The sequence below is a fragment of the Camelus dromedarius genome, chromosome 30 (genome assembly GCF_036321535.1).
Source record: "Camelus dromedarius isolate mCamDro1 chromosome 30, mCamDro1.pat, whole genome shotgun sequence".
In the NCBI taxonomy this organism is placed as follows: Eukaryota; Metazoa; Chordata; class Mammalia; order Artiodactyla; family Camelidae; genus Camelus; species Camelus dromedarius.
This window is the reverse complement of record NC_087465.1, coordinates 7,305,415-7,328,032: the sequence shown is the minus strand read 5'-3', so window position 1 is coordinate 7,328,032 and position 22,618 is coordinate 7,305,415. Positions and strand designations below refer to the sequence as shown.

At 42.2% G+C, this 22,618-nt stretch overlaps 1 protein-coding gene across 1 annotated transcript; it reads left to right on the top strand.

The window, feature by feature from the left end:
- The first annotated feature begins 277 nt into the window (after positions 1-277).
- On the top strand, positions 278-18,016 carry GGH (gamma-glutamyl hydrolase). The gene is made up of 9 exons (XM_031441569.2): positions 278-502; positions 3,317-3,431; positions 7,141-7,191; positions 9,521-9,605; positions 11,007-11,145; positions 13,251-13,357; positions 13,450-13,540; positions 16,016-16,153; positions 17,647-18,016. Exons 1-9 carry the CDS (start codon positions 394-396, stop codon positions 17,766-17,768), a joined length of 957 nt encoding a protein of 318 aa, XP_031297429.1. The 5' UTR covers positions 278-393; the 3' UTR covers positions 17,769-18,016.
- The last annotated feature ends 4,602 nt before the right edge of the window (positions 18,017-22,618 follow it).

Here is a 22,618-nt window from a genome sequence, read left to right as displayed (position 1 = left end):
GGGGACCCAGCGGCTCCTCTCCGACGGCCTGGGAGCCCAGTCAGCTACGGGTGACTTAAGGTCACGTCGAGGGAACAGCTGAAAGGGCAGGCTCGAGGACGCGGAAGGCACCCCGTGCCCCCCAGCACTCGCCGGGGCGCTTACAGGGCCCGCCCGCGGGCGCGGGGTCGCGGGGATCGGAGCGATGCGGCGGGCGCGGCCGTGGCGCCCTCGCAGCCGCTCGGCCCCGCCCCCCGGCCGCCGCGCGCACGCGCCGGGCCGGCCCTTCCCATAGGTCCCCGCGGCGGAGCACCGCCCCCGCCCGACGCCCCGGAGCGGCCCCGAGGCCGCGGCTGCCGCACTCGGCGGCGCGCCCGTAGTGCCTTTGAAAGGAGGCGGGAGGCGGCGAGCGCGATGGCGAGCCTGGGCCACCTGCTGAGCGTGCTGGGCCTCGTGCTGTGCGGGGCGGCGAGCCTCGGGCTGTCCGCGCCTCACGGCCGCGCCTCTAAGAAGCCCATCATCGGTAAGGAGGCGGCGAGGGGCGGGGGGCGCCGGGGGCCGCGCCCGGCACTTCCAGCTGCTGCGCCCCGGCAGGTGCGCCCCGCCTGGGAAACACCCAAGTTCGGGGTTAGGCTTGGCGCGGGGGCCGGGGCAAAACATCATTTGGACCATGCTGAAATAGAGCTAATTAATGCCTCGGTGATCTCAAATCCGTGGCTCTAAAAATTGGGAGGAGGAAGCCCTGTCAAGAATCCTGCTGATGGTTTTTGTACCTAGCTAGGAATTTCCACTAATTAAACAGATTCTGTGCATGCATCATGTTTATTAAAATTCCACTGGCTGAGGGCGTATTTCAGGAAACAATGCATTATAATGTATAAACATCGAATTGACTAGATAATCAAGAAATTATGGTATGCCTTGGTCTTTGTCACCTTCAGCAGCGGAGGGCAGCAGTGGCTGGTGTGATCCTAATGTCAGTGCTATTCGGTGCTGCAGTGAAGCATGCCATTTTTCGTTTTCAACAAATGCATGTAGAGTGAAATTAGTTTGATCTATTTGCATTGCCAGAACAGACGTTTGAGACTGGGTAGGAGAAAGCAACCCAGGAGAAATCAGCCCAATTTTAAATTTGCCAAGTTAACCCATGTGTGGCAAGTTAAGATTCATTTCACTTTAGACGTAGTGTTACGCCATTCATACTATTTCCCCCCACGAAGATGGGCACTTTATTTCGTAACTAAATAGAAAGTAGGTGAGCATGTTTCATGTATATTGGTGGTGCCCAAATGTATTGTGTGTCAATGTTTGGAACTTGAAATGTCTTATTTTATAAGCTATTTCAAATAGTGGTTAGAGTCTTCAAGAGGAATTAAATCAAAATTCCAATGCAGTGTGCTGGAAAGTGTGGGTACAGGGGGGAGGAAAAGAAGAAAGAAGAGGGGTGATTTTTTCCCCCCTCTGCTAGAAATAGTGGATTCTAGGAAAAGTCTGGGTCAAATATAGAGAAGGTGAGTATGCTTTTGGTTACCCTGATCAACTGAGACAAAAGTAGTTGACTGAACGCCTGTATACAAGGCGTTGAGTTAGGAGTGCAAAGGGTTCAAAGACAAGGAAGCCACAAAAGTCGTGAGATGGCCTTAAAGTTCGGGGGAATATGGTCACATTTTGAGGGGCGGGGAATACAGCCTGAGCTCTTGTCCCAGGAGGGAAAAGTGAGTACGAGTAGGGAAGGTTGGAGAGAAGTTGGTGGAACTTACCTCGTCTAAAGCTCTTTTCTTCTTTCTGGTACCTTGTGTCCTCATGTCCCAAGCCCTTCTTTGTGGCATCTCATCCTTGCCTGCCCTGTGACCTCTCCATTTCTTGTGACGCTCCCTAATTCGTCCTCTACCCAATTTCATTTTCCTCAATAAATACAATCTTACCTCTCCAAGAGGAGAAAAGCAGTCTTACTGAACAGAGTTTGGCATTTGGCTTATGTTAACTGAGTGCGTGATAAATGCCAGTTATTCTAAGAAGCTGGGAATACGGCTGATTGATGTACACAGACAGACAGCTGTCCTGGTCAGGCGGCTGCAGACGTTGAAAGTGTTCCAACGGTGAAGTAGTGAGTGATCCAGGCGCAGGTGTACCTTCCAGGCAGACATGTTTTCGTGTGTCCTGGATGCCAGCACTGTGCTGGGGCTGAGCTTTCAGCGGTAAGAGGCAGCCAGAGAGGTACGTGAGACAGAGCGCCTGGCTCTGCGGAGTCTGAAAGTTTGGAAGCCCGTTGAAGTGCTCAAGCAAGGAGGCGCCCCTGCTGACTTGTTCTCCTCTCCTACTGCTCTAGTCAGACACTCCTGTGGTGTGACAGGCACAGACCTGAGTCAGGGCCTTTGCACTGGCTGTTCCTTCGCACTGGAACCTTCTTCCTGCAGATATCTGCAGGTGGCTTGACTCCCTCATCTCTCTGAAGTCCTGGCTCCGCTGTCATGTTCTACCTTCTCAGGAGCACTTGGCTGGCCGCCTTCTTCCCCGCTGTAGATTGGACCCTCCTCCTTCCTTCCCCAGACACACACCTTCTTCCTTTGCTTTACTTTTTCTCCTTGGCACTTAAACCGCCAGTCATCACACTATTGTTTGACCTTTTGATCTTATTTATTGTGTGTCCTCTCTCTTCTCCTTTAAGCATACTAGAATTAAAGCCCACAGGGCAGGGTTTTTGTTTGTTGTGTTCACTCACATGTCCCCAGCACCTAGTTCATGGCTGGTATGTGGCATGATTCAGCAGTATATGCTGAGTGGATGAATGGTGGTATGATCCAGTTTTTTTCCTTGTGGAGAACTGGTTGGAGTTGGTGGCAGCTGTTTAAGAAACAGTGTAGAGAGACCTTTTATAATAGTCTGGGTTGGGGGAGGCAAGGTGTTAGTTGCTTGGATGAAGGTGGTGGTGATAACCTTGGAGAGATACGGTTAGAAGATGCTTTCACTCTTCTGCTTTGTTGTCAAGGAAGCAGTGTGCCTTTGACCTTGTGGGAAGGGAGAGGCGTCCTTCTAGGTTTAAGGACCTGTACTCTGAGGTTGAGTCCAGGTTGTGTGAAACAGCTGGTGCTATTGAAAACCTGCTTTGGGGGTTTATTTGGCCTCCCCGATGAGGCAAGAGAGCAGACTGCTTAAAACTCAGATCAGCCTCCACTACATCCATTCCCAAAGTCTGTAGATGTACTCTCAGGAGAAGCTTCAAGTTTAATTCTGCAAATTAAGCAAGCAGAGATATTTTTAAGATGATGTTTATTAGTTTCTGAGCAAGAAAAAAAGGAAATTTCTTGAAACTGAAACTTTTTTTTTTGTCCTTTAGGAATATTAATGCAAAAGTGCCACAGTAAGGATATGAAAATCCTGGGGAAATACTATATTGCTGCATCCTATGTAAAGTATCTGGAGTCTGCAGGCGCAAGAGTTGTACCAATAAGGTATGATGCCACATTTTTTTTTTACATTGAATAATAAAAACTGCAACTGCTATTTTGACTCTAAAATGATCTTTTATCTCTAAAACGGATGCTTTCTCTCCGGTGATTGCCTCCTTTAAATGTGGTAACGTTACACCTGGTTTTGGTCACCAATCTAATGCTTAGAGTCTCTCATCGGGTGGTTTAAAGTGTAAAGCTCTGTGTATCTGTGATACCATTAGAGGCGGTTACAGGTGGTGGATCTCTGTCTAATGTCTCTGTGAAGTGGTGCGTTCCTTTACACCCCGGAAAAGGTGACCCCCATCAGGCATCAGGAAAGTGGCGGAGTACATGCATCTGCGGCGTCACCAGCTTCACTCCGTAGTAGTACTAGTGTAAGGAGACAGTCAGAGAATCGAGGCGCTTTTTTCTGCAAGAGGACTTTCAAAAAAGCTTCGCAGGCTGGAAGCTTGGAAGTGGCTAACACAGCGGCGCCACCTCAGTATAAAGTGTACGTATTGCAGTTTTAAAGGAGCTGCGCTATGTCTGTGATGCAGTGACCTAGGAAGAATAAAATGATTGATGTTGTGTTCATGATGTGATATGACAGTAAGCGAGTCATGTCATTTTGATTTGGAAAGAGTTGAATTTTTCAACAAACAAAACCTTGTGGGTATTGATATTACCTTCTCATCTGAAACTGGTGTATTTTCGGATCTTCCAGCACCCTCGCCTATTCCATTATAAGGAATGTCACTCACAAAACACAACTGTTTGCTCTGGCAACCTGTTTGTGTAACTAATTTCACACCAAAAAGCTGTAACCATGGAAAGTATTGTTCAAATAGAACGTTAATACTCAAAGTGCAAGTATTACAATTTAGAGACTTGTACCACAAAATAGTTTCATGTTTAGATTCATAAGGATTGTCTTTTTGCTTAATCTTTTACAAATTGTCTCTGCTCCAGGGTGAACATTTGCTTTTGACATGAGTCTTTAATTTTATAGTAGCAGATCTAATTTTTCAAAAGAAATCTTATTTGGAACCCAGGTAACAGCAGGGTTTTAGAGCTGAGGCAGAGGCTCTGGGCAGTCTTTAGGACCAAGTTTCAAAGTTTCGGTCCTAGAAGCTTCTTCTGCAAGCTTTCTTTTAGGACCTAGTGCTGATGACATGGCTGGAAGGTAGGAGAGACAAAGGCAGGTAGACCTGTTCAGAAACTGCTGCGAGGTGTGAGTGGGCTGGGTGTGAGGTGATGTGGGCTTGGCCTAGTGCAGTGTTTGTAGGACCCATAAGTAAATGTCCTTAAAAAAATTAACAAGACTTGATGACTAATAGAATGAAAGGGCACAGGGAGGAATAGACGAGAATGACAGAAGTTTTGAAACTGGGGAAGTTTTGAAACCAGGGAAATTTTGAAATGGGTGGCTCTTAGAATGCTGGGATTTATGGCTGAGACACTGAAAATGTGACTGTCAGCACCCAGGTTTATTTCCAGCTTGGGTTCCCAGATTTCAATTTAAGGTGTATTGCTCAGAATTAGAATCATATGATCCTATAAAAGCAATGTAAGACATAACAGCTAAATTCCCAGAAGAACCCACAAAGGGTTACCTAATGTGGAATGAGACAGGTGGCTGCCCCAATAACGTTGGGTTCAATTCTGAATTTGGATGCTGGGGGCCAACTTCTGCAGTTCGGAAGGGAAAAGGAGGCGGGTGGGAGACCGAGGCAAAGTTCTAGAACAGGTGAGGAGGCTTGTCTTTGGTCTCCTTCCACCTTTTCTCTGCCGCCTTCTCCCTCGGGTGCCTGGTGCACTCAACTTACTATAAACTCCGGCCATAGGACTAGTGGAACCCCCAGAGTGTCCTCCTCCTGAGACCTTTTAATATGTGTTTCATTCACACTGTGTTTTAAAACACTTCAGTATTTACAAATCAGAAGACTTCATGAAAGTCTGAATTTCTGGTTCTTTTTTTTTGAAGACAATTCAGACTGGAGCCAGTTTTTGGTGGAGCGAGTGCTTTCCATTGGCAACAGTGCCTGCCGCTCCTCTTGCTACTGAAGCTGTGTCACTTGCCATCAGTACCAGACCGAAGCCGTTTTCTTCAGTTAAAGAGAACCTGTTGAGAGGGTCTTATGTTTCTAGAAAGTCTGACAACATGCAAATAACATCTCTGTTCAAAGAATGTGACCTGGCCTGTTTTCCCTGTCAGGCCTCTGAGGCTCTTGAGTTTGTGACACGAGGCTGCCTCACTCCCCCGACTCATCAAGCCCTTTAACATCGATAAGCAGGACCCCAAAATTCAGTCGTGGACAATACAGGAGCCATTTACTTTAGAATTAATGGAATGACTGGAACTGGCCTGCATGGCTAGCTGGTAGCAGGCCCTGGAGTGCAGCTGAGTGACCTAAGTCCATTCTGGTTCTTCATGGTGGTGGTTGCCCCTCTGGGTTTAAATATCCATGGGGAAGATTCTGGGTCCCGACTGGTTTCCTCTTTGTGGTACAATCTGGGGAGACTGAACTGGCAGAATACTGGGGCCCACGTTTCATCTCCCTGTTGCTTCCCGAGTCGGGGCCACCTGCCCAATTTCCCATGAAAGATGGTGGTCAGACCATTGCAGTGTCACCCACTGCTTTGTGGCTCTCTCCCAGGAGGAGGATTATCATGAACTTCTGAACAGCAAAGCTTGTGTGGACTTAGGGGAGAGCGCAGAGGGCTTTGCTGGCAAAGCACAGCTGCGTACTGAGCATCAGGCATCTACTTAGTAAGGGGAGAAGTGTCCTGACGTCCTCTAAAGCTTTCCTCGGGGGCAGGAATGGTGATATTTGATCTTCAACCTAACTTCTTTTATGGCAAGTTGAGAAGAATTGTGCCTTCTTACTCTCTTGCAGAACCAGAAGACTGCTAAGTGTAGAAAAGCTCTTGTAGGAGTTCATACACATGATGCTCTCTTCCCTTGCTTTTGTATTTTGCTGAACTTTTAGAAGAGTGAACCCATCTTACTGTGACATAAAGTTGTAGCCAATTGTCGCAGATTAATCTCTTGGGTTTTCTCTGGCGAGGGGGGTAAAATCATCCATAACTTGGTGATTGTCAGGAAGCCCTTACGAGATGTTTGATGAAGGATGTTTCAGAATGATTACCTGGGCAAATTAGGCCCGTCTGCAGGGATCTGCATGTAGTCTGTACCTACATCTCAACTCTTCTGACTTTGGAATACACAGGGGTTCTGAGGCCTTTGCGGTTGGCGATAGGGGTGGGGTGAAGCAGAGACTTGGCGTTTGTATGTATCCGCCATAGCTACCTGTGGTTAAGACAGGCGGGTTAATGAATCTCTTCATTTAGTCCTTACATTAAACTGCTGAATATCCTTACCTTTTTGGGATGGTTCTTCGCTTGCAGGAAATCACTGGCACCCAAATCTCATGGTCTTTAATGTTTTGCATATTAACATGTCTCTCACAATATTAAATTATATTAGACCACAGAAAAACACATTTGCTTGTCTTATTAGCAAAACAAGGATATAATTATGTGGCTTTCTTGCAGTTTGGGAAAATGCCTCTAGGAATGCAGAGAGGTGATGTTGTCCAGTATTTAAGAATTATTTCCCATCTGGCTTTTAAAAATTAATTATGATGACTTTATCTAGAGGCTCATTTTTTATTTTAAGTTTTGGAAATGGATGTTTTGTAACTGTTTTTTTTTTTTTAATTGTTTTCAGGCTTGATCTTAAAGTTGAAGAATATCAAAAACTTTTCCAGTCTATTAATGGGTAAGTTGCCAGCGTTGGTTTAGTACAGTGTGTGAGGCCTAAGAGATCTGCTTTTGTGAAAACGTACACATAAATATTATACATGTTTCTGCATAACTACCTTACAGTGGTGTAACGTTAGTTTTCTGAGTTCTTTTATAGGAATTATTTTTTTTTTTAGGGATGCAAAAGTCCTGTAGAGAGGAGAAGGCAGGTTAAGGAATAAATATTACACAGCAGACACGTATATTTCTTTAAACATGTGACGTAATCTTTATGCTTTTAATGCTTGTCTTAAATGTTTCAGAGCAACTTTGGATAGCATGGCAGGCATACTGCTTGCTTAGGGGGTTTATAAGTCCTAAGACTGAGGATATTAATGGGTCATCTTGCAGAAGGTAATTTGAATAGCACTTGGGAAAAAGTAGCACAAACCCTGAGGGGAGATCTCTCTCTTTTTATATTATGCGCAGGTTAAAAACAAGGGTTTCTATAGATGCTTCTCTGAATCACTATTGTTACCTGAACAGTGTGATTTTGGGGGGGAGGGGAGGTAATTAGATTTATTATGTATTTTTAAATTATTATTATTATTTTTAGTGGAGGCGCTGGGGATTGAACCCAGGACCTTGTGCATGCTAAACACGCGCTCTACCACTGAGCTATGCCCTCCCCCAACAGTGTGATATTATCATATGAAACAAGCAAGGCATATAGTGGTGTGTGTAGTATACTCCCATTTGCTGGTTTTTAAAGTTGGGGTAAGAAGATATGCGTAACATATGTCTATCAGGTCAACACAACAGATTTTAATGGTGATTGTTTCTGATTGGGCGTAGGGTTGAAGAAGTCCATTTTACTGTAAAGCTTTTATTAAAGGAGCTTTTTTTTTCTTTTAAACAGTGTTCATTTATTACTTTTTTTTTAAAAAAATCTATGTTCAGAATAGTCATTGCATTCAGTTCAATTTGGATCAGTAAATATTTACTGTGAAACTAGTTCAATATAGTAAAACATTTACAGTGCCTGTTCTGTGCAGTGTGCTTTGTCATGGACAAAGGTAAATGAGTCCAGACTAGAATATAAGGTAGAACCTCAGAAATACGCGAAAATATAACCAGACAGTGACCAGTGCTCTAGTGGTACCTCAGAAGCACCTGTCCTGAGCCCTGTCGTGCAGGAGCCCCCGTGCAGGGTTGTGGGGGTGCACAGATGAAGAGGTGCACAGGGAGGGCCTTGCTTCGAAGGCGTTTGTCCACCAGGAGGGACAGTCAAGTTTACTTTATGAAAGGATTTTGATCTCTTTAAATGCTGAGTCAGTGAAAGGGAAAAACTGCTAATAAGTCTTCCTTAAGCCGCTTTGAGCTGTGGGGTTTTCTGCATGGTTTTGTGGCATGTTTTCTACTTTATAGTTTGTATGTTCTCTACTAGACCGTGATCTTACCAACAGCAAAACTCACACGCCTTTGCCCCTTCAGAATAATACCTATCGTTGAATGAACAACAGTCTCAAAAGTGATATTTTACATGTCTCAAATTTATATATAAATATCGTCACAATTTTGAATATACTTAATCAACCTCTGTAATCTTCTTTGAATATCTTTAGTTGCTTTAAGATCTGTTGCAATTTTTAAAATTTAAAGTTAATTTTTAAAAATGTTAATTTAAGACGTTGATATAGAAACAGAAATATTTTTCTATATCCCTCCTCTATGGGATAAAGTCAAATCAAATGTTTCCATCCCTACTCTTTTTTTCCCTAGTTTTTTTTTTTTTTTTTAGAATTATAATTGTGTTCTTTTTCAAAATTTTCTAATACCATGCTTATTTCTGAAGAGATCTCAGGATAATAATAACCCATTAAATTTTCATGGATATTTAATTATAGCCTACTATATTTTCGTGACTAGTTTGTTCTTTATGGTGAAGAAATTTTTTTGTGTGAGCCAAGACTGAGTCATGATTATGGACCTGCAGTTAATTTCAGCATCTCTGATCACCTTAATTTAAACATTGTTATACCTGGAATTTTATTTCTACTTGATTTCTAGCTCTGTGTACCATCCTCCCCTTTCCTTTATTTACCTTTAATTTATCCATCCTCTATTTCAAAAACAAACCTGTTTATCCAAGCAGTTTGAAAGAATATGCACAAATGCATTGTTAACTGCAGTAATTTTCAAACGGGTGGGATTATAAATATTGTATATGTTCTTTTTGCCTTTTCTCATTTTCTATAATGATCTTGCTGCTTATGTTATAAGGCAAAGTTGTTTTAAAATAAAGAGATGGTTTATTTCCTGCCGGGGGCAGGGGTTGAAATGCACCCTATTTGACGCTGTTTCAGGGTCCTTTTCCCAGGAGGAAGCGTTAACCTCAAGAAGTCAGGTTATGCCCAGGTGGCCAGAATATTTTACAAGTTGGCCATACAGGTAAATATCAGTTATTTCCTGTTATTCCAGGTGAGTTTTTGTAATTTTCTGTGAGGATAATCCTTCCCCTAAGCACACAGTAGTGCTTCCTTCACAGTTCCTGCAGCCCGTCACCCTATCACTTTCGGGGTGGCTCTCGCCCATCTTCTGTGTGGCTCTCTTACTCCTGGGCTTCCAGGACCTTCCAGGGCCCTGCTGCCTGGCCCTCTGCGCTCGTTACTGTGCACCAGGCCCTCCTGGTGGCTTAGTGAGCTGTTTTTATTATGTACTGGGCATTGTTCATGTGTTACTAACTCTCATCTCCCCTTGAAAGCTGCTCTTCGTTCCAGCTCACTCAGCCCTCTGACCTTTCTTAACAATTTCCTAAGACTGTCAGACTCCACGTGCGGTGGCTTGCAGGGCCTCTCAGCTCCCTGGGGGTCTCACACCAAGCCTGCCTTTGCACCACGGCTCAGACCCTGTCTCTCCCCTGAACTATCACCAGCAATTTTCCAGTAAATCTTGCTGGCTCTATTCCCCTCCCGCCTTTAAATAGTTCTCTGAGGAATTGCTCTTAGCATATGAGATGCCTGTTTGAAAACTTAATGGCTGACTAGATAACCTGTAGGTTTTTATACTCTTTGAGTCAAGACATCCAGTATGTCCACAACCCACTTTTTCTAGACTTCCCTTTTGCGGGTAATTGAAGCCAGGCTGGTGTTGCCAGCACATACTCTGCCCTCCCGCTTTCCATCTGTTGCTTTCTGCCCCGTCCCTGACTTGTGCCTTAGCCACCTTTCAGGGCCAGGGGGCAGCTCCTCTTCTGTGGAGGTTTCCCTGCCGACCCCAGCTGGAGTGGCATCCTTCCCCCTCCTAACTTTTAGAGTATTTTGTTGTAGAATTGTTCAGACACTCCAGCTCTGTGACATGACAGGGTCTGTGACCTTAAGGGGCTTATATTCTCAGAGACAGATTATCTTGACATTAGCTGTTCATGTCTCATCGGACGTTGTGGTCCTGACGCTTTTTGAGGTCTTCCTCATTTCCTAACGTTTGGAGCACCTGGTACATGCTCAGTGGATAATTCTGGAAAAACTAGTGAAGAAAATTGAAATTTGTTAATGTGAGTGATTTAAAAGGCATTCAGGAAACATATACACGAACATTAATAAAGTCTCTTCCTTTTGCTTACAAAGACTTGTGTAACTGGCTTTTTCAGTTAAAAAACAAAAAAATAAGGAGCTACCTCACCCATAAGACTCAAAGATCTATGTTTAAAATGTGATTAGCTACTGGAAGATTTCAAAGCAAAGGAAAATGCGTAGCAACCTTGAACTTCCCTGTCTTGTAATCACAAACCAAGTGTATAATTTTTATTTTGAGAAGTTTGAATGAGCTTTTTTTTCTCGTTACTCTGCTAAGAGTTTTGATGATGGAGACTATTTTCCCGTGTGGGGCACGTGCCTTGGATTTGAAGAGCTCGCCTATCTGATCAGTGGAGAGTGCTTGTTAACACTCACGGATACTGTTGGAGTTAAAATGGCGCTGAACTTCACCGCAGGTAAGAATTCTCTTTTTGACCCTTTTCGAAATATTAACTGGGCAGGATTACTAAGTAGCAAATATCGAAGTAAAAAATGTCAATAACATTGATTAATTTAAAAATTGTTTATACAGGCTGAAGATGTGAATGATCACTTTTTGTACTGAGTAATGAGGATGTTTTAAGGAATTTTGATTGTTGATAACTCATTGCTTTAATCAATTTCAGGACCATATGTGATTAAAAACTCTAAAATTGGACCTGGTTTTGAGTCCTACCTTTTGTTACTTCTGCCTTGGGGAATCATTTAACCTCTGTCACCTTTAATTACCTGATTAGTAAAAGCGTTTACCTCTTAGAGTTTTTTATGAGGATTAAATAAGATATAATGTTTTCTAGGTACAGTGCTAAGCACTTTAACTATAACGCTCATAAATGTTAGCTATTTTATTGTTGTCAGCATTTTTCCCTTGGCTGTGTGCTGTGTTTCAACCCCAGCTGGTGTGGACTGCAGTTCCATTCTGGACTAACCACCTGGAGTTAGCGCAGGCTCCAGTTAGAGGTCATCTTCCTGACTAGACTGCCCTTGGGTCAGATACCAGCCACAGGGCACGTCCCTGAGCCACCCACACTTCTGACCAACTCGCCACAAACTTGGGGATTCCCGTACTCCCTCTCAGGTTTAATAATTCATTGGAATGACTGACAAGACTCAGGAAAGTACTGTGTTTGCAATAACAGTTTTGCTGGGAAGACGCACATGGGATGGGGTCTGGGAGAGGATGCAGAACTTGCATGCCCTCTCCCTGTTGCGTCAGGGTGCCTCGCTGTCCTCACTGTCCTGGTGCATCAGTGTGTACACCAGCCAGGAAGCCCCAGTGAGCCTTGGTGTTCAGAATTTTTTACTGGGGCTTCATGATTAACTCTTTGACTGTGTTATTGAACTCAGTCTGCTGTCTCCCTCCCATCCCTGGAGGTCAGGCTGACTCGAAGTCAGACCTCCTCTAACCATGGTTAATCTTTCTAATGACCAGCCTCATCCTGAAGCTGTCCAGGGGCCACCCAGTGTCACCTCATTAGGTTACAGAGACACATCTGTCACTCATGAACTTCCAAGGGTTTTGCAAGCTCCCTGTCGGGAACCCAAGACAAAGACCAGACAAATTCTTCATTATTCCACCCTGGGTAAATAGATAATGATTCTTGTAAGTTGCTTGATCTCTGAATCCTCAGATTTGAATGCTACCAAACATTCCTGTTCTCATAAGGATTTCGGATGGAAAGTAGTGCTTGTCACACACAGAACCTTTAAAATGCTCTGTACTTTTCAAAGCTCTTTCTCACAGTATCTCACTTAATTATTGCAAGAACTCTCTGGGAAGTATATGTATTAGGTTAATCTGTTTGGGCCATGTGTGGTGAAAACCCAGTTTATACAAAAAAGGAACAGAATTTGCTGAAGATGTCACTGGGTTTTCACTATCTGGGGCACTGGGATTCTCATGGAAGCCGTAAGCATCATGAGTGAGGCTCCTTTAGGGACAGCTGGCACCAGGGCCTGCAACACCATTGGGATTTTTTAAATCCCTTTGCTGGTGTGTGAGTCTAGGTGTCAATCTCCAGAGCCTTCAGTGAGGTAAATTGCTTTTTTAAAAAAAATCTATACCAAGTAGAAATTTCTTGGCTTCATTAATGTTTTCTCTACATTGTCGGTATTTTTAATCTTTTAAGTCCCAGATACCTTTGAAAATATGTTGAAAGTTCCGGATCCTTTCCTGGGAAGACAACTATATATACATGTGGAAAATTTTACCTATTTTTCAGCCCTGTCTAGAGATCTCAAATTTAAAATTCTCTGCTTACTCTGTGGCTAGCCTGCTAAATATCATGTCCAAAGAATTTTAGTTATTCATGTTCCAGTTCTAGAGGAAAAGTACTCAAGTGTGGAACATGTTTGGATTTATGTGTTAAACTTACTCTGTGCTTGGCTGGAGTATTTTTGTGGAAATGATGTGTTTCCTTGTCATTTAGTCATATTGATTATGTCTTAGTAATGGCCTCTCTCTGGCTGTAGATCAGTGACTTCAGTGGATTTTACTTTCTCTGTGTTTAAATTATTTCAGGTATATTGCACAGCAGAATGTTCCAGAATTTTCCTGCCAACTTGCTGCTGTCATTAGCAAAAGAACCTCTGACTGCAAACTTCCACAAGTGGAGCCTCTCCATGAAGGTATCCCATTAATCATACAATGAAATTAATGCATTTAGATTTAATAGAAGTAATCGTTTTGTTTTCATTTTTGTTTTATTTCTGTACTTTAGAATTTTACGATGAATGAAAAGTTAAAGAAGTTTTTCAACGTATTAACTACAAATACAGATGGCAAGATTGAGTTTGTTTCAACAATGGAAGGTATGTTCACTGCACATGTATGCTTTATTTCACTTATTATGTCTGTATTTATTAATTTTGACTTTATAATTCTCTTAAGAATAAAATCATTTTACTTTGGAGACTGAAGTTGGAAGTTAGGGCATTTGTGGAGACAGGAGACCTGCTTTGTCCCTGTTCCAAATCCTTCTTCCTCGCCCCAGTCTGGAAGATGAGCCAGGTCCGCCTCCTCCATCCCACTTCAGCATCAGCCATCTCCCACCTGGGCTGCAGCAGGAGCCTCCTAACCTGTCCACAAGCCTGCCTCCCAGCCGGCCGCCGCCGATACCCTTCATGGCCCTTCAGCACGTGGAGGGTGGAGCCTAGATTTACCGGATTGTGTTCTCTGCTGACTCTCCCGCCATCATCACTAGCCTGTGTTCCCATGCGTCCCCTGTCGCGCACACAGCCCTCCTCCGCAGAGCAGCCTTTCTCAGCCCTGTGCTTTTTCCTATGTTCTTTCTTCTCTGAAAAGCGTCCCTTCCCCCATCCCCTCTGCTGATGAGCTCTCAGCTGGCTCTGAGGACCCAGGCCGGTGGTCACCTCCCGGGGGGCTGTGCCTGCCCGTTATGCTCCCCCCCCCCCCCGCCGCCGTCTGCAGTGCTCCTGAGCCACCTGGGATGGCTCTCTGCCTTATCTGCTCCTGCTCTGGCTGTCCCCTTAGGCCTAGAGCTCATTGGGAGCTGGAGCTGTGGTGTTGTCGTCTTTATGTTTCCAGGACTTATGTAAATCTTAATAGAGGTTGAATGGATGACTCATTATTTAAATGAAAGACTATTGGGTTGGAACTTAGGAAATCAGGTTCCATGTTTTTTCTCTTCCTGGCTATGTCATCCTACTAGGCTCATTTGGAAATTGTATCCTCTGAAAATGTTCTGACACCTGCTAGCTGGGAACACGTGCGATGCTCTTACTCGCTTATTTCCTTTCTTTTCTTGATACTTTTGTTCTGAATTAGTGAGGCAGGGCGTGCTTCCTACAGTTGTTGGGAGCCTGCGTTGATCTCTTAGTAAAGCAGTTTACAAAAGAAGAGTAAATCTCACTTGTTTCTGGTTGTCAGTGTGTTTCTGTGTATCCTTCCATCCATCTATCTGAAAAGTCTTTGTTACAATTTATCACTTAAGGCATTTCTTATCCTAAATAATACTTTTCTTATCTCAAAGAAGTACATTAGAAGATCTGCCTTTCAGTTGCCTCTGTGTAGCAGTTCATTTCCTAGTCATCCAGGCTGGGGGTCGCCTGCTGGTAGCTTCACGTGTGGTCCCAGATGAGAGAGAGGGAGAGAGAGAAGGAGGTCACGAGGAAGCAGGGAGAGGGGCTGTGGGGAGCGGCGGAGCCGTATGACCAGGGCTGCTTGCTGGTGGATTTTTTTCCTTGTGTGAACCCCAAGAAGCTGGGATAAAATATGTTTCCTTCTTGTGACGCGATCTCTAGCAGCAGGGTTTCATGGGCTGTGAGAGGACAGTGCCCTTTCCCCAGCTGCCGCTGCTTTCAGGACAGGTCCTTTCTCCAGGCGTTCCCCCACGGTCGACAAAGTTAGAATTTACAAGCAAAAATAATAACAGGAAGGAGTTTTTTCCAATTAAAATGAGGCGAGGCATATGTGAAGAAGAAAAGAGATGAGTTTATAAATTTTTCAGAAGGTAAATATTACACTCATTCACATTTTTTAAAAATTGTGGAATTTTAAAAACAGACTTAGAAGTAGAGTAATCTAGTGACCCCCAGGACCTTTCTGTAAGCGTCAACAACTGTCACATTTGTTTGGCCGTTCTTGTTTCGTAGCTACTTTCGCCCCATGCCAGGTTATTTTTGAAGTAAATGCTAGGGATCATGTCATTTTAAGTATAAAGGTATTTAAGAAGTCTGAAAATAATTGAACTATGTTACCAAAAATCTTTCACACCAAATTTAAACTTTTAAAGACTATTTAAAAATTGTCACAGTGAGGTCACAAGCCATTCCGCAGACTGAGAGAGAGACATAGTTTGGTTGAGACAAACTGGCTTACATAAAAGGACACCAAAAATACTGGCATAGTTCATATTCATTTGCGTAAGTCGTTACAGGAGAGGATGAAAATGCGGTATGAAGTGGGGGAAGAGAGACCCTTGTGGAAGGTGTTTGTTTGTAATCAGATGTGCACTTGACTGTGGAGCTGGGAGCTACTCAATTATTTCACTCTGCTCTGATTACCTAGTAAAGCAAATCATGTTTCAAATTGTAAAAGGTTGAAAGTCAGTGAAGTATTGTATTATGAACTTTCGTATCGACTGAACTGAAATTATTTTGTCTGAGAAAACGTGCACATTGTACTTTCATACTGTGAGTTATAAAGTAATGTTTCACATCGGATGTAAAACATAATTTAATATAGGATGGAAAGCGTAATTTAATACGTAACATCCTAGACCATTCTTACTGCTTAATACTTAGCAGTTCGTGTTCTTCCTGCAGGATACCTGTATCCAGTATATGGCGTCCAGTGGCATCCAGAGAAATCTCCTTACGAGTGGGGAAAATTTAGAGGCATTTCTCATACATCTAATGCTGTGAAGGCTGCATTTTACTTAGCAGAGTTCTTCGTGGCTGAAGGTAATATGTGGGGGTATGATTTTATCACTCTGGTGTGGTTTTGAAGGAAATTGCCCTTGTCTGAACTTTAGCGTACTCTCTTGCTCTATAAATGTTCCCTAGATTTAACTTTTAAAAACATTAATTCATGTGAAAACCCTGAGATTGAGATATTAGTCATTTAAATCAAATGGACAGTCATTTCAGTTAACAGTATTATACACTCTAGAGTGGGCTGAATTCTTGAACAACAGCATAAGGACTGGTTTTTTTTTCTTTTCTTTCTTGAATACTTTATTTTTTTTAGATTCTCCCCATTACTCTTTTCAGGAATAATGCTTGTATTTTAACATTCTCTGAGAATGGGATCTTATTTTTTAAGACAGTTACATAAATCGAATCTATACTCATCAGTCTGTGATTTTAAGGCTGCCTGTCTGTGAGCATTGGTACACTGGAGAAAGTTAATACACTTTGCCTGCTTTTTCATGATGGAAACACAGACGCATTCACACTTTGTTATCTTCATGGGTTAGCTGAGAATTTGGTCATAGGTGCTTAAGTTTTAGTTGAGCGGCACGGGTGTAGGAGCTGCAGACCCAGCCCGCAAGGAACAGGGCATCACTCAGGCGAGGGGCGGCTGAGAGGGAACTTCAACGAGCCTTGTTTGCATCCTTTCTCCAAGCTGGCCCCAAGTTTTTATCAACCCTCCTATCTACCCTCACAGGTAAAGTGCCTCCTTCTAAGGTCTCCGTGCTTTAAAATCATGCTCAGGTGATAATAGTCCCAGGAAACATTTTCATGTCCCGTGTGTAGGAGTAAATGAGGAGAACAGTGGGCAGAGAAAAGCTTTTTGCAGTATTATCACCGAGCAAGGCCATTTGTGGTTTGCATTTTCCAATATCCCTCTTTCTCAAGATGCCGTAAAAGCCTGTGTTTGCTTTATTTTGCCTTGAGGGTAAAGTCTGAGTGCTCACACCCTCACACCCAAAGTGTAGCCACGCCAGCTTCTCTGTGCCTCCTTGTTCTTCACATTTCTGCCTTCTCTTTGGGGAGTGCCTCACTTCTCCACCTGCCTCAGCTTTGCCAGTTTCTCCATCCTCTTTACTCTGAAGCATCTCCATGCAGTTAGTCTATAAAAACATTCCAGTATCCGATTCTGTGTGGTTGCTGGACCAGACTTCTTGAGTGTTAGGACCTCGCCCCATGTGTGTTTCTGTCCACAGACCCTGCATCGGGCCTTGCACACAGTAGGCACCTTGTAGGCATCTGAATGAAAGAGGGGGCTGTGGGTACCACTTGGGGTCCGGTGCAGGGCTGGCGTGGCTGCTGTCAGTCGGTAACTACTCCAGGTCAGGTGCTGCTTTACTTGGGGGAAATTTGGGAAGACATGTCTCCTTTTTGCTGGTATTGTCCCACTCAATAATGCTGATTATAAGAAGAAATGTTATAAAGTAGCCTTTTGAAAATTCTATTCTGTCTTTGTAAAAATTAACGCTTTCTTTTTCTTGCAGCTCGGAAAAACAATCATCATTTTGAATCTGATGTTGAAGAAGGCAAAGCACTAATTTATCAGTTCAGTCCAGTTTATACTGGAAATATTTCTTCATTTCAGCAAACTTATATATTTGATTGAAAGCCTTTGATGTGTTAACAGAGGAATTTTGATTAATTCCATGATTAAATTGTTAAAATAATTTGCTATACATGGCAAAAATAGAAAGTCACAGAGATTCCTTTTCTGTGTGTTACTGGCTCTGATCCTTCATTCGGTTTATATGACTATTTATATCACATTTGATAGTCAGTGAGACAAATGATCATAGTGTATTTCACAGAAAAACTTTTATGTGAGGTTTTGACAAAATAAATATTGAAATTACAGATATTTTTTCTAACTGATTGATTCTGGAAATATAAAACCACTCCCTACCCGTCCACTTCATTCTTGCTGAAGATTGTTTTTTAATTTTTTATTGAGTTATAGTTAACATACAACATTATATGAGTGTCAGTTATGCAAGAGTGATTAGATATTTTTATACATTTTAAAATGATCGCCACAATACGTCCAGTTACTGTCACCACATGATGTTGTTACAATATTACTGTGTTGTCTATGTGTATGTTATATCCCCATAATTCATTAATTTTATAACTGAAAGTTTATATCTTTTAATTCCCTTCACCTGCTTTGCCCAACCCCCTACCTCCCTCTCCTCTGGTGACCACCTATTTGTTCTCTGCATCTATGACTATTTCTGTTTAGATATGTTTGTTCATTTGTTTTGTTTTTTAGATCCCACATGTAACTGAAGTTATACAGTATTTGTCTTTCTCTGTCTGACTTATTTCATTTAGCATAAGACCCTCCAGATCCATCTATATTGTCATAAATGGCAAGATTTCATTCTTTTTTATGGCTGAATAATATTTCATTGTGTATATGTATATGCACAGTGGAATATATATGCGAATATATAGGTGTAGATGCATATATGTGTATATACATACACGTGTATGTGTGTATATACGTATCTGTACATATGTGTATGTATATGTGTGTGTATGTGTATTTATACCACATCTTCTATCCATGGACACCTAGGTTGCTTCTGTATCTTGGCTGTTGTAAGTAATGCTGCAGTGAACATGGGTGCACCTGTCTTTTTGAATTAGTGGCCTTTGCTTTCTTCAGATAAATACCCAGGAGTGGAATTGCTAGATCGTATGGTAGTTGCAAGTTCAGTTTTTTGAGGAAACTCTCCATCCTGTTTTCCATAGAGGCTGCACCGGTTTACATTCCTACCAGCAGTGCATGAGGGTTCTCTCTTCTCCGCATCCTCACCAACACTTGCTCTCGCTTGTCTTTTTGATGATAGCCGTTCTGACAGATGTGTGATGGTGTCTCATTGTGGGTCTGATTTGCATTTCCCTGACGATTGGCTGTGTGTCTGAAGACTCTTTTTAAACCTGCCTCTAGTTCACTGTGATGTCTCCCTCCTTTGAGTCTCTGGAGTATTTAGTGTGTTGTGTGTGTGTGTGTGTGTGTGTGTGTGCGTGCGCGTGTGCACGCACCTCCTGAAAGCAGTTTGTGTTTTGAACTTTTTATCTCCCGCAATGTTTAACACAGTAGGGCCTCAGTAAACAGCTGTGACTATTTATAAATGAACTGTTTTCCATGGGAAAAATTACTTGAGTGCTGTCATAAATCTACTTGGGCATATTTTAATATATTTCTCAGTCTAGACTTCCCTCTTCCACCCTCCCCATCCCATATACCCTCAAAAACACTGAATTGCAGGCAGTACAACCAAGCAGGTAAAAGAGAGGATATTTTGTGCTGTTTCTGACAGCATGTGTATGGCTGCGTGTCTGTCTTACCTATCAGAATAGCAAGAAAATCTATCACTTTCTCGTATGAGAATAATTAGGAGAAAAAGGCCTTTTGCTCATTAGAGACAGAAACTTTATTATTAAGCTTATAATTTTCTGGCATTTAAAATTTTTCTCTCTAAAAATGAATGAAGTTTGTAGTCCATAAAACACTTTCATTCTCATGGTTTAAAATTAATGGAAGGATTTTGCAGAGATGAGTCAGGAACACTAGGTGTCAGGAGAGAACCAGCTAACCTGATGTTTAACTGGTTGTGTTTCAACCTGTTGAACCAGTTGGAAGAGTAGATATTTTTTAAAAAACACCTTTATTGTGTTTGGTTCCTGTAAGAATACGCAATGGAGAAAAGACAGTTTCTTCAGTAAGTGGTGCTGGAAAAACTGGACAGCTGCCTGTCAAAGACTGAAATTGGAACATTCTCTAACACCGTATACAAAAATAAACTCAAAATGGATTAAAGACTTAAATGTAAGACCAGATACTATAAAACCCCTAGAGGAAAACCTAGGCAGAACACTCTTGGACATAAAGCACAGCAGTTAATTTTTTGAATCAGCTCCTGGAGTAATAGAAATAAAAGGAAAAATAAATCAGATCTAATTAAACTTAAAAGCTTTTGCACAGCTAGGGATGCCAACAACAAAATGAAAAGACAACCTACAGAATGGGAGAAAATATTTGCAAATGATGCCACCAACAAAGAACTAATTTCTAAAATACACAAACATACATCTCATACACCTTAATACCAAAAAAACAGGTAACCCAGTCAAAAAATAGGCAGAAGACCTAAACAGACATCTCTCCAAAGAAGACATCCCGACGGCCAACAAGCACATGAAAAGATGCTGAACATCACTAATTGTCAGAGAATTGCAAATCAAAACTACAGTGAAGTATCACCTCACACCAGTCAGAATGGCCATCATTCAAAAGTCTACAAACGATAAATGCTGAAGAGGGTGTGGAGAAAAAGGAACCCTCCTACACCGTTGGTGGGAAGGTAAATTGTTGTAGCCACTATGAAGGACAGTATGGAGATCCCTTAAAAAACTAAAAACAGACTTACCATATGATCCAGCAATCCCACTCCTGGGCATATATCTGGAGAAAACTGCAAAAAGACACATTGCACCCCAATGTTCATAAGCACACTATTTGCAATAGCCGAGACATGGAAACAACCCAAATGGCCATTAACAGAAGACTGGATAAAGAAGGTATGGTATATATATATGCAATGGAATACTACTCAGCCATAAAATAGAAGAGTAGATTTTATTTAGCTCATGATTCTGTGGGTCTGCTGGGCAGTCCTTTGGCCTGGGAGGGTAGTGAGTTAGCACGCACGTGCCCTGCCTGAGACCCAGGTCCTTCCCAAGTAGGCCTAGGAGGTGCTGAATGCATTGAGAGGGGGTTAATTCACTTCTTCAGCTGTGAACTGTGTCTTTTGTCCAAGCGCTGGGCCGGTTGTCCACTGTGGCCCTTTCAAAACATAGAAGTAGAACTGCTAAAATTTTCAGCCTCAAGGCTGACAACCTGCTACTGCCACTGAGCTATACCCAGCCCCCCTTGTAATATATTTCAATGTATGACTAATGCTTTCTTACTGGATTCTTTTTAAAGAATTTGTTTTGATATCATTTCCTTTTTATATGTTAAATGAGTGTGAGAATTATTTTGTTGAGTCCTCAAAACCCTCCCCCTCCTCAACATGGATTTTTATTGCCAGTACAATAAGCCCATATGTTTATTAAGAAAAACTCACACCTTCACAATGTTTAGGTTTTTTCACACAGAGGTATACAATGCATCTTTTATTCCTCTTAATTTAGTTAGGTAGTTTCATATACATTTCTTACTAAAAATTTTCATAGGTGTTTTGTTGTCTATTATTATTTCTCAATGGGATTTATTAATTTCCTTTCTGAATGGAAAACTTTAAACATACATCCCTTGGACTCATCAGAATAAGATGTCCTTTAATATTTTTAACAGATTTTTGTGTGTGGGGGCTGTGGTGGGGTCTTGGTGTACTGACCTTCCACTGATACTTGTCTGTAAATCTTGTGCCTGTTCTTTGTTGAGCCATTTAGTAATTCTAGTAACGTTTAAGCTGATTCCTAAGGGCTTATGATATTTTACTTATTATATATAATATATGTGTCCGTAAATGTCTATAACTGTATATTACACATAAATATATCAGGATTATTAATTGACATTTTCTTTTTATACGTGTATGCCTTTTCCACCTTCTACATGATGATTCTTTCCTGGAAATAAGAAATTGAACGTGCAAGTTAAATTAAGGAGGGCCGAATCACTTGGATATTTAAATGGTGCAATTAACATAGAATGGTTGAGGTGTACAGATGTGTACTTTACACGAGTAAAAGCATTCCAGGAGGCGAAGGAGTATTCACAGCATGTAATTGTCCGGATGGCATTAGCCCAAGCCAGCTGTTTACAGGCAGGATCGGGTGTGTGTGTGGATTGCTGCTGCTCTGGTACTTCCAATTAAGCTTTCACCTATTCTTTACTTTCAAACAGAAAGGTCTGACAAACTGTGCAGTGCCTCCAGGTCCTCCTGGAAGCCACACAAGTGATGCCCTCGTGTTGAACTGCAAAGAGCTGATGCTGTGCTAATGAATGTGTCAGGAGACTGCAGTTCCGGCCTCATCGCTTCTAATTAAGGCCTCAGGAACTCTGAGAACCTTGCCAGGTCTCTGCCTTGGGCCATTTTAATGTGTTACCATTCTAAAGTCTGGCTGATAATTTTGATTTTTTTCCCCTTCTGTAGGATTTTCTCAATTGTTGTGATAGAAAAGTCATTTACTTTCTCTTTCATAATAGAAACTTTCTTTTTTAGAAACTTTTAATTTTGAAATAATTTGTTCTTACAGAAAACTTGCAATCCCTATGCAAATAATTCCCATCTGTCTTTGACACAGATTACCCAGTTGTTAACATTTTATATGTTTGCACTATCGTGCTCTCTGTCTCTGCTTTGTGTATGTGTGTCTATGTGCACTATGTATGCATACGCACACACGCACACACACACACACTTTTTTTTTAACTACCTG

What these genes read in the sequence shown, in the direction of transcription:
- GGH (XM_031441569.2), top strand. Translation starts at nt 394, where the DNA reads ATGGCGAGCCTGGGCCACCTGCTGAGCGTGCTGGGCCTCGTGCTGTGC. An exon ending in TTTACAAGTTGGCCATACAG is followed by an intron (nt 9,606 to 11,006) that starts GTAAATATCAGT and finishes TACTCTGCTAAG; the next exon opens with AGTTTTGATGATGGAGACTA. An exon ending in GGCGCTGAACTTCACCGCAG is followed by an intron (nt 11,146 to 13,250) that starts GTAAGAATTCTC and finishes AAATTATTTCAG; the next exon opens with GTATATTGCACAGCAGAATG.